Source organism: Filicampus tigris, chromosome 7 (genome assembly GCF_054856515.1).
Source record: "Filicampus tigris isolate MCC_2025a chromosome 7, RoL_Ftig_1.0, whole genome shotgun sequence".
Lineage (NCBI taxonomy): Eukaryota > Metazoa > Chordata > Actinopteri > Syngnathiformes > Syngnathidae > Filicampus > Filicampus tigris.
Genome location: NC_141223.1, coordinates 21741559 through 21757752, shown reverse-complemented (window position 1 = coordinate 21757752; position 16194 = coordinate 21741559). Strand labels below are relative to the sequence as shown.

General features: G+C 42.2%; 1 protein-coding gene across 4 annotated transcripts in view; it reads right to left on the bottom strand.

The window, feature by feature from the left end:
• The window catches only part of ncam1b (neural cell adhesion molecule 1b), a 91506-nt gene extending 75605 nt beyond the window's left edge, over positions 1-15901 (bottom strand). For 2 of the 4 annotated variants that reach the window (XM_086034825.1, XM_086034824.1), the window contains exon 1: positions 5810-5970. In XM_086034825.1, the coding sequence (XP_085890951.1) occupies positions 5810-5819 (10 nt within the window). In that variant the 5' untranslated portion in view covers positions 5820-5970. Of the gene's footprint in view, positions 1-5809; positions 5971-15551 lie in introns of those variants that run through there. The other 2 variants (XM_086034828.1, XM_086034826.1) reach the window with 2 other exon arrangements.
• Between the last annotated feature and the right edge of the window lie 293 nt (positions 15902-16194).

Sequence of the window (16194 nt, the reverse complement as noted above, 5' to 3'; positions counted from 1 at the left end):
ACCAGTTTTATTTGAGGGCTCAGATGGTACAATGAGCTGCAAATCATTTGTGTTGTCCTTATTTCATAGGTTAGCACTGTAACCTCCCACATCTTCCCTCATCCTTATGCACAGCTTTCTTCTTCCTACCAGCCACCATCTTGACAAGGAGTATTGTAATGTTGTACTGTCAACACCAATACAGCCCAGGAATAACACAGACCTCTTATTCACCGGATTAGCACCGTGTTCAATTTGTGCAGGTTTAATCCATGCAATCTAAGATTTAAGACCTGCACATTCAATTAAGGCAGCGTATCACATATGAATTGTCAAAGGGCTGAAAAAAATATAATTCATCAGCAAAAGACAGCTGGTCTTTTGTGATTCATTTGGCCTGAGTGCAGAGAAATATAAAAGGGAATGGCTTTCTGCCGTATTAGGAATGATCAGAACATGGAATATTCGGTAATAATGGCACATTTATTACTAATGAGGACCGCCGTTTCTGCGGAAACTCCGTGTAAGGCTTGTTTCAGGCAAAAATATTATTGGGCGTAATAGTTGGGTCTTTTTTTCCCAGATCACCCACGCAGATTGCATGAAATAAAATATATTTATGATTACCGGTAGTTTAATGAATTGTTTTTTGGGTTGTTGTTTTTTTATTTGGGCAATGATTGTCTTTGATTAATTGTGGCACGCCAACATTTTGCAAAATACTGACTATTTTTGCAGCCTTTCGGTGCAACCATGTACCGGTAATTTAATTTGGCTGCTGCGAATCACCATCTTTTGTGTCTTGGGATTTTAGAGAAAAAGTGTTACAGAAGCAGTCTTGCTCAGTGAGTCATGTCCTTCAAATATGAGACATACAATTACGTCATTAAAGTCTGAGTTCTGCAGTTACCCTGCAGAGAGCAATGGTCAATATCTGGCGCATGACCAAGTCTAACATTTGACAGCTTTTGCATATACAGTAGTAGCAATCCAGTGAACCTATTAGATCTAATAGCACACACATACACACAAACGCACACCCACGCGCCCACACACACACACCCCTACATACATAAATACAACAAACACAGAAAACAGACTGACCACTGCTAAAATGTATTGTAGTTGGGTGATGTCAATAATTTAATTTTATAATTTTGAGTTTAATCCCTACAAGAAATCTTCCCAAAATGTAATTAGATTGCACATCAATTTTAGGGTTTGGCCAAATATGCACGTTACTGGAGAAGCGTTACAAGCACTAACGCTTATTTGTGTTATGTTCTGCTGTAACTGTAACTAGGATGTAATAGTCTGTAACATGCCCAGGCTGATATCACACTTCAAGTTGGAGTTTGCAGTTATCAAACTGCTAGCTAGGCCCAATCCCAATACCCACGCTTGCACCCGACAGTCTTCTCTAAGGTGCACACGCAGTCAAAGTACACGAAGGGTTTGAGGGTGCAGGTTACAAGTGCACAAAAATTACAGAATTGGGACACTTCGGGTGACGTCATTGACGCATGCCCCTGTGTCAACGAGAATGCCGGCATGGGTTGTTGTTTTGACAATTCTGCTGTTTAGATGATAATAAAACGTCAGTAAAGTAGTAGTAAAGTAAACCTCGGGAGCTATGGCTCCATTATTTGGACTATTTGCGGCTCCTGCACATATGCAGCGCATGCGCAGAAGGTTGCTAAGTATGGCAGCTAAATTTGGACAAATTACGTGGATAAACGATGTATTTTGAAACATTGATTGAAATCGCACATATACATATGCTAAACTTTGTAATAAATGGATACTTACACTTGAAGAGACTTTTTTTCGGCACAGCTAAGAGGAATTCCACCGAATGTCATCAGTTTCCCACTATTTTGGTCAAATCCGCGATGAATTGTGGGTAATATGCTTAGGCTTAGGAGCCATGGATGCGCACTTCACCGAAGTGCTGAGCAAGGGTGCAAAGCGGACGATGAGACAGAGCACTTTGCAGAATTGGGACACCCTACGCAGTCGTTCCCGCGGAAGGTACGAGTGTGTAGGGAAATAACGCAAAAAATTGAAATCTTACTGCTTTATGAACACAAAAGTTTGGCAATAAAACGCAATAGTATTCCATTATAAGACAATCTTAAATATTCTTGTGATGTCCCCTGGCTTGCTCCGGTCCGCATCATCATCACCATCATATCACAACGGTCTTGTGTTGGCAGCTAAACCTTATCTTGGTTAAACAGTTGTAAACAATTCAATCCACTCACGGTACTCCCAGCCGTTAAGTGGATGTGCATAGGAAATTAGCCAGCTAATGACCTTTACCCAGGTTGAAGACAGAGGACGGACCAGCAAAAAAGGGTAAAGTGCCCATCTCTGGCCTTTAACACGTCCCAATTATTCCATGCAAATCGGAGGTTTAGAAAAAGACTTTCTTTTAGGATGGGCTATTAAACTGAAGGCAGTGTTTCTAAACAGAGGGCGTACAGTATATGTACTGTGTAGGTGAGAGAGCTTTTACCATTGCAAGAGACATATAGTCCACACACAATTAGTCAGCCTGCCACAGACGAGCTTACTGTAGCAGTCCAGTGACCTCTAACTCAGAGGAGGATTGTAATCCCTGCAAATCTTCTAGCTACACCTCCTGTTCACTGGGTTTGTGAACACCGTGGCCAGCTCTCAATGATCTTACCACTGATTTCCATGAAGCACTCTCCACGGGGAATGTACCGTACATGATTCTCAACAGCTGCTCATGAGAGCCTGGCTAGTATAATAGAGGGCACACTATACAAGTGAATGTGTCATAGAGAGTTAACGGTTGACGGTTAGCATTTCAATACAGACTAATTCGAAACTAAATACGGGGATGCGTACCTTTTGAGGGCATCAGCAAGAGTTGAATTTATCTACCAAGAGTTCAGGCAGCACTGATGGTGTAATGGCCATTCAAGCATCATTCATTATTCATTGGGATCAATCAGCAACAAACTTGCAGTAAAGGTCAAGTTGAATGTGGAAAGCTCAGATTGCACAGAGTCAAAAATATCACCTTTGAGAAACGTGGCTAATTGTGATCCATGACATGGCACACAAGCAACTCATGTTGTCATTCTACGCCATGGTTTGGAATGACTGCAATAAGTGTCATTTCTGTTCCTGCAGATAGCAGTTACTTTGTTCATACTCATACTAAAATATTCATGTCAAGTTATAAAGTCATAACATGGCCAATCCCTACAGATGTGTGCCAGTAAAGTAATAAAGAAAAAAGCTTCTTCAGTGCCCTCAGATGGCTGTGAAAGAATATGTATGAAATAATCCAACTGGAGGGGAATGCAATCAACTCAACAACACCCATTGGAACAGACAAAAGTTCCAAGTGTAAAAATGTCGAATGGGTCAAGTTTTTAGTGGAGCAATTCATCCGCCAGAATAAGTGACACCATTTGGAAGTGGATCACAAACAGCTTCATCTTCTGCAGCTCCCCTGGATATAGTGTCTTCGTAGTGTGATCTAATTAGAGATTAAAAGGAGCAGGTGCCTACCACGACTGGGTGCCTCGTCACGATTCTAAATGGCAGTTGTTCCTTTACCACTCACCACAATAATCATAACAACAATGAAAATAATAATATTACTTTCCTACAGGCGTATCCAAGTTGCCAGGCAATGATGAGTTTGTTCATAAAGGAGCATGATGTTAGTGAGGAGGCACGCTGTGGTAACTACATCAGAAGAGACCCTGGGGCGCACCAGCCAAGAATTCAACCTGCTCTGAGCCTAGTGATGCATCTTATAGTTGTTCAATAAGGAACGTAGCGTGATACGCATGGATGCATTAGAAGACGTGCACTGCCAAACAAAAAAAGTGGAACGATAAATCCTAGCCACCAGCATGTTGCTTTATCATGGCTACCCCCCCACCGCCTCTCCCCCATTTCAGTCATACACACTGTGCTTGCTTTCAGGTTGGACTTGCGAGGACTCATCAGCATCTCTTTTAAAATGGGACACAGTACCCTCCAGCATGGACAGTGTGTGACATGACACGTGATCCTCAGTGCCTCATTCAAGGCTGTGATGACTTAAGTTTGAAGTTAACCAGAGCCTTTAATCTTTCCCGACTTTTTTCTTTTTTTTATCGCCAACAACATAGGACTGCAAAGAAGGGACCTGTCAATTTGTGAAAGGCCTGAAGAAACAGTCCTTATTTGAAAGTGAGTCAGCTGTCTGAATAAACCACTGTATCTCTCCGCTTCATGACAATAACATTTTTAACATTGCCACTAGGGGTGGGCGATATATATCGTTATCGATATCATCATCAATCTTGCTTTCACGATGTGTAATTTTACATTATCGAGTATTAATACTGCGTTGAAAAGCGAGTCAGCCGACGGCCGCAAAGTACGAGGACATGCTGAAAATAAGGGTGCATTGACGGCAGAGGAGGAGGAAGCGATAATCATTCGCCGAATCACCGCGCAGGACCAGGTCATGTAACTCTGTCTGCACTGCTGCCGAGCTGTTTCAAACATGGAGGCGTGTCGAGCGGGGATTCATAGCAAGGCGCGTGTCCACGTCATCCGTAGTCTGTAAATGGTTTTGGGGTTGACAAGACTGACGTCGGTGGGAATAACATTGTCAGATGTGCCAAAACGGTCACAGTGAAGAGCAATTCTGTTGCACCACGAGCCATATGGATTACGAGGAAAACTTGGCGACCGCGCAAGCACGCTAAACAAAAGCTTAAACGCACACACTCAGAAAACAATCGCTGAGTTGAACCAACAAATATTAACGCACGCACGCACTCACACACTCAGTACTTTGGCGAGCAGGTCAAACGTGACAGCCTGGATGATCGGTTAACATTCAGTTTACACACTTGTAGTCCGCATCATTCATAACTAGCCTGTATTCCCGAGGCATGTTGCACAAACTACGACGACTTAGTGTTAGTGTGACGCCAGGATACACCCAAACATGAATAAAGTCAAAAGTCTACATATCACAGTGATGAATGAGTGGGAAAATGCCCATTTCGGTAAATTGCAGTTTTGTTATTCAACTTTATTCTGAATACGGTGGCCAATGTATGAGAATGGGTAGGGGTGGAACGGTACGCTAAATCACATTTTAGTTCGGTTCGGTTTTTAGAAACTTCGGTTCGGTATATTTTCAGTACAAAAAAACAGATTTAAAAAAAAAAATGTTTATTTTGAAAGGAAGACAAGTAAATGATTTAGTAAATTATTAAGACACTGAAATCTTTAAACACTCAGCAGAAAAAGCCTATGACACATCTAAATATTCAAGTTAAAGCCAAGTTGTCATTACAGTACATATATACACTTTTTGTGATGAAAAAAATATATTATACATTAAAACTCTTTTTACAATGAAAAAATTTGTAAAGGTCTTTATGGAATTGTATGCACTTTTTAGGCACTGAAATCTTTGAATGTTCAACAGCATATTGTAACGAATTGGGTGAATCTGTGTTGTGGTCGGATTTGTGTGTTGCTGAGTTGTGATGTTTCCGAGGTTCGTGAATGCATCGTACGGCAAGCGAGTTGCGCAGCGGAGAAAGAAGAGCGTGAGCAGTTGTACTTGGATTAATAAAAACGTTATCGTTAAACTACTTCTGATTGGAAGATACTACGATATGATAAATCTCGCTATTTAAGTTTGACGTTTTTGCTCCCTCGTTTGAGAAACATTCACAGTCGGATGATGCCCTGCATGTTAGACGTGCTAGCCGCAACATAGCCGCCCATCTCATGTAGCAATGTCGGCACACAACTTTTGGACTTATCCACGCACCTTTCCTCATCGCCGATGGGGAACAGGAAAGCCAGAATTTTCCCAAACAGGAGACCGCAGTGTACGCGGGGACCTTCGAGCTCTGGCTGTTTTCTGGCTCTCTCTTTTGTGCTTCCACTCTCTTCTCCCGCACGCAACAGTCAGCGTACGTGCGTAAGCTCGCTCTAATAAGTGGACCGAACCGAAAGCAAGTGGACCGAACCGAACATGCCATGGCAGTCAACCGGCAGGTAAACGAGCTCAGTTGATTCGAAGCACCTGTGGCTAAAGCCAAACTGCGGCAGGGTTTTTACTTTCTGGACCTGGATTACCCACCTCTTCATATATTTCATTCAAATATAACACATCTTAGAGTAGCAACTTGTCATTACAACATAACAACACTAACAGAGTAAATCTCATAAAACGAAATAGATCATTAACTGTGATTGTATTGTGCGTGCTGACTAAAGCATTCCAATTCAAACGTTAAACAGCCTCATGCAGCCAATTCATGACTGATGTTGTTAACAGGAATGGTGGCTGCACTGACCAGCAAGCAAGCTAATGACAAAACAAACGAATGAAGAATAGCGTAGAAACAAACAATATACAATGAAAGTAACAGAGAGATGCATGGCGTTACCTACAACATAGTTTCACCTGCGCAACTGCAAATTAGTAGCGGGAAAAGTGTAATTCTGTCTGCAAAATGTCATTTTGGAGTCATAATTAACCAGAGCTGTTAGGAGAGCATTAATGAAAATAAAAAACAAACAGAATATGAACATCTCTTTATGAACTAGCACAGACCGTCAAAGAAATGCAACTCAGCACCCTGCCGCTGCCCAAGGAGTTCATCATCCAATTTGCAAAGCATGATTTACACTCACCTGATACTGGCATTGGTATCTGTGAATTGCTAATAAAACGTTTGTACATGTATCTGTTCATCATAATTACATTTTAAACATCTTTGCACTGACACATTCTAGACCACATAAACGTTGTGGCTGTAAAAAAAAAAAAAAAATTAAAAAGATGCATTTAAATTTCTGGTAAAGCTAGCAGTCATTTTGTAGGTTGTCATCAGGTAGCGATGATATTTGGAAGGGGAAAATTGCATTGAACTGACTCCAAGCGCTTTCAGTGTTATCGAAAAGACCTGGTAGCATGAACCAGAGAACAGACGTGGTTCTGGTAATAAATGATAAACTCTTTGGCAGCCTAAAGCTAAACTTTGGCACTTAATCAGTGTGCCAAGCGTGTTCCGACAGAACCTTTGATGGTCCCCTTCCTTAAGCCCTACAAAGTAGAGGCCATGGACTGCCTAAAGCTTTGACAAACTAATGTTACGTGTCCACAGGGATACCGCGCTCAATATTCCGTCCTCGTTTTAATTTAATGAGTGACACCAAGCCACTGTTCTCATTTCCTGATGGAGCTGGCATATTTGCGTCTTGCTGGATTTGTGAAACAGTTCCAGGCCAGTACCCTACAATGCTAGCTTGATTTTTTCTTTTTTTTTCCTTAAAGCATTGTGTCGTACAAGTCCATGCTTGATCAAATGAACCCGATTTGAGTCTGTGATGCATGAAACACCGCAGCAATTAAAGACGCTAAGGAAACTGTTGGCAGTTGGCACTGACTCTGCATTTCCGTGAGCCCATTCTTAAGAAAAGGCATTTATGGACCTCCCACAGTGCTGCCTCGTCAGGTCACGTGAATGTGTAATGTCATCTTTTTTGCGTCCTGAGGCAGCGCTTCTCCTTTCAACGCTCTCAGACCTGGATCTGTCTGATTCACTCCTCGTCACCACTGAGTCGAGTGGTCCTGATGAGAACGAAATCACAGCCTCTGTGGCTTGCACCTATTTTTCCTCACTGATAGTGAAATGAAAATGAGATTTTTAGAAAAGGTGTGTGCGTGTGTGTGAGATTTTACAATTTGAAGGGACACGCGATTCTTCTTCCATCTGCTTAAATAACACTTACTTGGGCTCCAAAATAAATCTGAGAAAAAAAAAAAACTGGCTAACTACAACCTAGGTCTTGCATTTTACCTGCTTGTCTGGCTTCTCCTAATGACCTCTCCCAAAGGTGCAAATGTCTGTTTTTAATATGGCTTTGCATAATAAGGCTCGGAACTGCCCAAATCCTTATTTGGATATGAAATATTTGTAAAGGCCCAAAAGAGAGTCTGCTAATTTCAAAGGGAATTCACTCAGGTTGCAAGACTAACGCTTTTGTTTTCCATGTTAGATTTATTTAGTGTGCTGTGATGATAGTGTGCTGTGTGACTAAAGAGGTTGCTCATATTGTGGGTGTAACCCTTTTTTTCTGTTGGCGTGTGCTCGGATGCTGTTTGAACTTGTGGCTGTTGCATATTGGCAGTGTTGAGTCAGACATAAGGCAGCGTGCAGCCTTTGCAGACAGCCATGCATCCGTCCATCTTGTGCTGGGCACGGAGCAGCGTGGAACAAGCCTGTCGTCATCGTCATCATGATGTAACACACACTAAGAAATACAAGCCCACTGTAAACGAGTAAGCCCACAACATGATCATTGAGAGGGACATATGTCGACTTGAAGAGCTTACTTTTCTTTCTTTTTCATTACAATGCCCAATTGAACATGATCTACTCAAACACGGTAATTATAGACAGACAGGATAGATACAATATATAGATAGGTGAGAGGCACCCAAGTGTTTACATCAGCGTGGTGTACATGCTAGAAGACCTGCAAGGGTGCCTGACCACACCACCAGTCACAGGCGTCAGCATCTTGCATGGGCCAGGGAACATTTACGCTGGACGAGGGACCAGTGGGCCTCGGTGCAGTTCTCTGATGAAAATCGATTCACATTGAGCAGAAATGATGGCGGCCAACATCAAGGAGAGCGCGATGCATTAGCCACTGTTGTCACCAGATGAGCTTTCGGTGGTGGCGGGGTTACAGTGTGGCCAGTCGGTACAGAGCTGCCCTACACTTTGTGAATGGTACAGTGACAAGCCCATACCTAAATAGCATCATTGAACAACACAGGCCTAATTTCATTTTATGGACGACAATGCTCCAGCTCATCAAAGTCACACCATTGGGATCAGCTGAGTCGCCGTGTAGAGGCTCGAAACGCTGCACCTCAGAACCCCAATGACAAGAAGAGTGGCATGCCTTGCCTCAGCAGACAATGAGTCCACTTGTGAACAGGATGAGACGTCGTCGTTAGGGATGTAACGATTCACTCAAGCCCTGATTCGAAGCGATTTTCAGTTCCCGATTTTCGATTCAATTCGATTTTTCTTTTAATTGCTACCATGCTTGTCTCTGTGCACTGCAGCCAACCGCAAACGCAATACGCAGTGATGTTTGGTGCAAGCGTGTCAAGTAGGGCTGCCACAAACTATTATTTTGCTAGTCAACTAATCACTACATTAGTAAATCACGGCATAATCGCACCAGGCTCTTATATGACCATTGGTACAGCTTCAGTTCTTTAAGGTACGTACAAAAGAAAATACAAGACAATTAAGATGAAAGTACTTGTATTAAACTTTGCAGCTTTTACCAGCATTCCTGTTATGTTTATAAATGATGGAGTCATTGAAATTGAAGGCGATACCGTGGACTGAATTTTTTGTAGCTGTAAATGTTTGGTGCATTTTAAAATGGAACCAAAAACTATACACTATGCTGAGTTGCACTAATATGAAACTACCTATAAATACAAGAAATACTTGGAAACATATTTCACTTTTCTCGGGCACCCAGCCTTTTTAATGTAGAAGAGAGTGAAATCATTAGTAAACTTAGGGAAAAGCACCGTGCTAAATAAAACTAAACACTTCACACTTTTAAATTTTGTTTTTAATATAACCTTAATCCAAAATCTACATTCAAAATGTGGTATGCACCCGAAATGGAAAAAAAAAACTTTAATAATTAGGAGGAACATCATTATTCTTAGCACTCTAACGACCTATGTATGTTATGTATATTATTATTAGGTGTTGCCATTGTTAGGGTTTGTGGAAAATAGGTCATGTTGTGTTAATTTAGACTGGTGTGATTTCCGAGTTCCGAAGCGCAACACTTGGTGCATGCTCTCAGTGAGGCACTCACGGTCAGCAAGAGAGGCTCTCTGGCTGTTTGATGTCAACCGCGAGACTGCGGGTATACAAATGTGTTTTGTTTTTTAATAAACATCAGCTTGCTGACTAATTCTTCCATAATCGCGAGTAGACGTTACAATAGGTTAACGCGCCACAACAGGACATCCGTGTGGTGTTCCATCAGAAACCGGCACACGGGAGCCCGTGTGCTAAATCCAGCTAGCTTCCAGGAACGACTGTCCCAATGTGAGAAATGAAATCAGGCATCAGCCACAACATGCTTTCTTTATTAGACGCTCGCTTCTCACCGCCGTGCTGCTATGAAAGAGAGATCGTTTCAAGTAATTTTGCGAATGTGCCCGACTGCCCGGACTTTGGACTGTGTTGCTAACGCTAACGCCATGACACCATTACCCACAAAGCTTCTGGTTGCATCACGGATGACACGGATTACCACGACGGGGAATGACGAGAGAGCGGCTAGTTAACCATGGCGTTGCGAATCGACCTTTAATATTTTTACATCGATGCATATTTTAAGCATTTATATCGATTTTCGATAAATCATTACATCCCTCGTTGTCGTCAAGCTCTAATTGATGCTCAAAGGCACATGACAAGTTATTGAGATGTTGACATTTTTTGTTGTGGTGTACCCACCATTGTTGTTAACTTTTGTTTCAGTTAATTGTTTCAGATGAGGAAATCACCAGTGCATCCTTCTACTTAAATGTCCTACTTTCATGATATGATATCCCTGCAGCGTGAACTTTTTACCTTTTTCCATAAATTTCACCTGAAAGCCAAATATCCCTAGTAATTGGTGTGATTAAGTATTAAGGAATTTAGCATCTTAACAGTGGCCAAGACCCACATTATGTTTGTTGAATAGTTACCATGGATAGGCATAAGAATTGATTATTTGGCTGTTAGGAATTTAATTGATTGTGCAGAATTGATTGTTGATTAATTCTTTCTTGAAGCAACTGAGGCAGAGTGGGGTGTAATACTCGGGCCCCAACCTGCTGAGGTTCTGTTTATTTCCTCTCAACTGGCTTGCAGTCTAAAAAGAACATGACATCAGATATAAATTGAGCTATACATGATGCTGGGCGATTATTGAAAAGAAAGTAATCATGGTTATTTTATTGATAATGAAATCACGATAAATATATATAGATCACATAAAAACAATTATTCATTGATTTAAAAACGTTTTATTTAATAACCACCAAAACTCAACGACTAAACACTACCATATTGACATGCCCATTCATCCTGCACATTGAACACTTTATTCTTGAACACTCCATTCTTTTGGTCAAGTACAAAATGACCTTGTAAATATCAGCCTCTTGCATTTTTATTCTGCTGCAGCCTGACCTTTACTGCATTGTATCTTTGCACACATACAAATACTTTATAAGCATCTAACTTATCTCTTTAGGTGTATTCATTTAAACTTAGTTGGTTCTATTTTTTTTCCCAAATCTTGGGACCAACTGGACTAAACTTGGACCTCAGGTATCATGGTTTGTGCGATATCATGTGGAAATGTGTGTTAGTACGACAATTAAAAAATAACTCCTTGAAAACTCAGCTTCATAACTTGAAAGACCAACCACAAAATGAATTAGTAACAAAACAACATTTTAAAATAATAGCAATTAAAAACAATAAATAAAAATTAAATATTGGCTGTTCCTACTGTGCACGCCATTTTAAGGGACGTTTGGTTCCATGCATACATGGAGTAAACAATGAGATAAGAGTAGAAGAAGATTGAGATCTATTAAGATAACAAACTTTTCAATGACTGGCCTTTGAGCATTGTTTTATTACCAGTCTGTAATTGCTTCTACAGCGTTTGTGTGTGTGCGTGTGTGTGTGTGCATGTGTGTGTGGGGGTGTGTGCGCGTGTGCATGTGTGTGTGTTTGTTTGTTATTTGAATAATAATTCGGGAAGTCAAGGACAATTTTCTGTTTCCATGTCAATGGGATTGACATATGTCCCACTCGTACTGCGCAAGCAACATGGTGCATTCAGGGTACTTTCACAAGGCCGGGAACTCGCAAACACACCACTTCACTCCGCTCTGCAAATTATTATTATAATTAATTAGATAATAATTGTATATAATTATTACAGATTTTTGGGGGCTAAAAGCCAAAATCAAACTCACAATTAAATTCTGATTAATTGCCCAGCAACTGGTCACTACAACATTGACAGGAGGAGAAACAGGAGTTCAGAACTAGGGCTGTCCCAAACTATTATTTTTCTCCTTATTAATCTCGACTATTTTTCCGATTAGTCGTTTTGTCCAACAATTAATTTTTTGACTAATTCAGCAATTTTTGGGTTGACGATTATAAATTTACAAAACCACTTCTGAACACTTTTTTTTGCTTATTAAAGTAAGAAGAAAATTGAAATTGAATGAACACTCACATCTCTTTTAGGCAAGCATCATGACGTGTGAACATGAATGAGCTATTTCTCTGTCCATGCATTACAGTGAAAAAATGTGTGAGCTCATGTGAAGCAGCCCAATTATAACAAAAAAATAAATAGCTCTGAAAGAGATAATCAACCCAAACATTTTTCTTTCAAGAATATGTTCCCAGCAGGCCCACAGGTTGAAACACGGCATTCTGATTAATTTTGCGTTTGTGGAATATGAGTTAAGCAGCAAAATCCACCCGTTTTTAGCCATCTCAGGGGGCGGCCATTTTGTCATTTCTGTCGACTGAAAATCACAACTACTCAGGGCTCAGGTAACGACCAATCACAGCTGACCTGTTTTCTGAAGCTGAGCCGTGATTGGTCGTGCTTTGAGAAATGAAACTTAACGATGCACGTTAATAATACGTTGCACATAAAAGCAACTTCAGTAAAACCGGGTCATATTAGTTAGTAGTTACTTAGAAGAACTTACGATCCTCTAGCGTTTTGCTCTCCGTCCAGCAGCACCGGGGTGACGTGGCTTCAGGTGTTCGTTTATCTCTCGGCTTTACAAAGGCTACAGCCGACCAACTCGTTTGACCTATCGTTGATATATGTCCACACTTTGGACTTTCTTGTCCACATTTTTAGCTGCATCGTGGCACCGCTCTCCTCTTCCCACGCACGATCCGGCACCGCCGCCATTTCTGCTGTTCTCCTTTCTTTTCTGCTATGCGCACTTGTTTACAACTGACGGTATGCACGTGTTGACGTCTTTATATCATCGACACTCGACGGTATGTGCCTACTAACGTATTTACGTCATCGACACTCGTCGTCGACCGTGTGTTGTGCGGGCCGACGTATTTACGTCATCGGCGACGTCGACTATTTCGACTAGTCGGGACAGCCCTATTCAGAACATTCTGATAGATTCTCACATGCCATTAACAGTAATGTTTTTTCAACAACAATTCAGTAATTGATTCGTCATGCGTTTTCCTCTTAGTCGATCATGGAAGATTTGTCAAATTCCCATCAGCATTTCTAATCACTCTTCATATATTGCTTAATAGCTCCGCAGTGTCCATAATTTGCATCTTTTCCGGTTTACGCCATGGAACTGCAAGATTGCTACCTTTTCCTGTCACAGAGCATGCATTTTTAAACACTACTGTTATTCAGTTGAGACAAAATGCATGGATGTACAGTATTTCAGAATTCATACCTTTGCTGTGGTGCCAGAACCCCTTATCCCCCTAAGTATAGAATATCATGTTGACGGCAATCATCAGCTTAGAAAACATTTGTCAGTTTAGATGTTGCCTCTCAAACAGAATCGTAACTTTCAGGATACTCCCATCTCAATTGATCCTATGTTGTGACTGAGTCAAAACTCCACTGAAATAAACACATTTAAAGCACATTTAGTGCTAGAACAGTGATTCTCAACCAGTGTGCCGTGAGAGATCTTCAGGTGTGCCGCGGAAAATTACCCAATGTCAACTATTTTGACAAAAAAAAAAAAAAAAGAAAGAAAATCTTAGTAAAGGTTGAGAAACACTGGGCTAGAACACAAATGATCTGTTATTACAATACAAATCTTAATGCCTGTGAGCTTCTTATGGATGACGTGTAGGAAATCTGATTGGATTTTACCTTGTTGGGTGGGTTCTCGATTTACGGTGGTGTCCTGTTCCTATGGTTGCAACAACATGGCCAAACTCCAGTACACCACTAATTACACCAACTATTTCTTTGGGTACATGTTAAATATCGCAATAATATTATTATCGCTATAGTCAACATCGATATCACATGTTTTTACAATATTGTACAGCCCTACTGACAACATTGCAAAAACCAAAAGAACCACGCTCCGTTGTCACACGCAGCCCTAGTATACGCATATGTCTAAATCAAAACTAGATCCTTCACTCTTGAATGGTTTTCTCTTAACACTCACGCCTTTTGACAGGTTTCATCCATAAGTAATTGTCATTTGCTACAGTGATGAATGTCGTCGCCCTTCACCGTGCACACTGGCTCGGTGGTTTCGCACTAAAAGCAGGGAGGCACGTGATCAACAAAGCACAGTCGTGACGCTCTTCTCACAAACGTCTGTAAACATGCAAGGAGGAGCCACGACCAGGACTCACTCCCTCAGCATTTTCCCCACCCGAGGAACACCCCCACTCCGTAAAACAGATTAAACAGCTCTCCCACGGCAAACCCTGCGCCACTCGATACCACGCATCAACCCTCACATGTCAACTCTTTAATTATTTACTTAAATATCCATGATGAGGTTATCAGAAATGTAATCTGACAAAGCCCCCCCCCCCCCCACACACACACACACACACACGAACACCACCAACACGATTGCGCTTACGTAACGACATTTCACCAACTTAGAGGATCTCATTTCAAAGCCTTTATCGGGGAATCAGCTTACATAACAGATGATTCAGAGTAGGAGTTGGTGTGTGCGTGAACGTGGGTATGCATCAGTGTGCTTGAGAGGGAGCAAATGAAGCGGTGCTCTCCCTGACAGACCCTTGATAGGCTCCATGCAGCCCAGCATCGCCTGTCAAAGGGCTATCCCCTACTCCCCTTAAAGACTGCACCTGCTATACACAATAACAGGTTCATTTCAAGTGTGTTATCTCTCTCTCTCTCTCTCTTCCTTTTTCTCTCTCTCAGCGTGTTGAAGGGGAGCCCAGCATCACTCCCCATCCATAACAAACAAGTCCCACACAAGAGCAGTGGACGACAACAACACAGCAGTGGATGGAGGACAACATAAATCCCCCTGACACATTAACGCACACATTATCCACATCCTCCCACCCTTGCTATACTCTGAGACTCAACTCCCCTCCCCGCCCCGAAGTTCCCACCCTGCTTGTGGAGGACCACCATTAATGCCATTCAAAATATTGCAAAGTCAGCGTTTGCAAAAATGAGTTGGGCGTAGCATAATGTAGGTAAAGGTAGACAAGGGACAAAAAATAGGGCGCGGAGTAAGCTAATTAGCATGAGCCGCAGCACCTGCCTGACAGGACGCCTTGGGGGTGGGGGGGCGTCGAGAGACAAGGAGCAGGCAGACCCAAGGATGGCGACCGAGCGTCCTGGCCGTTACTACCGTAGTTCTTGGCGATATTAAGACACTTTGGAGTGAAGAAATAAAAGTCGCTTACCCGCACAGCCCACAAGAAGTAGGGCTACAAAGATGTCCCCGGACCGGACCATGGCAAAGTCCCCCCCCACCCCACCGCCTCTACTTGAGGCGAACACTCGAAGTGAAACGGCTCGTTGGCTCGCTCCCCTCCCTCCAAGTCGGCTGTATGAGTCGCCCTCGGATTTGTGATGGTGGCTCCTCAGCAGGCGTTCATCCTCAAATGGAATCACCCGTGTGGCTCATTCGGCGGTCAGCGGGAGGAGGATGGAGGAGAGCGAGTGGCTGTTGCTGGTGCTTCTGGCGACGGTGGTGATGAAGATGAGCGCCACAGCGCTGTTCAAAGTGTGACTGACAAGCTGAGCCTGTTCACACGCGCGAATCAATGCGCGCGGCAGGGATGATGCACCTCCCGTTAACTAGTGCACCTGTGACAATGACAAATAAGGACCCGTGGAGCCGGAGTCTATGAGGTCATGTATTAACTATTCTTAGTGGCGTTTTGTGTGTAATCAACTGAGAGGGCGCCAACCTCTTATGTGTATTTTCTCCAATAGTATACGTATTCAATTGTAAAGAGGACCACCTTTATTTAATTTTTGAAATGTATGCCATACATCTGCCATGCAGCTCGGTTACAACTATTTGTTGAAAGATGACAGCTT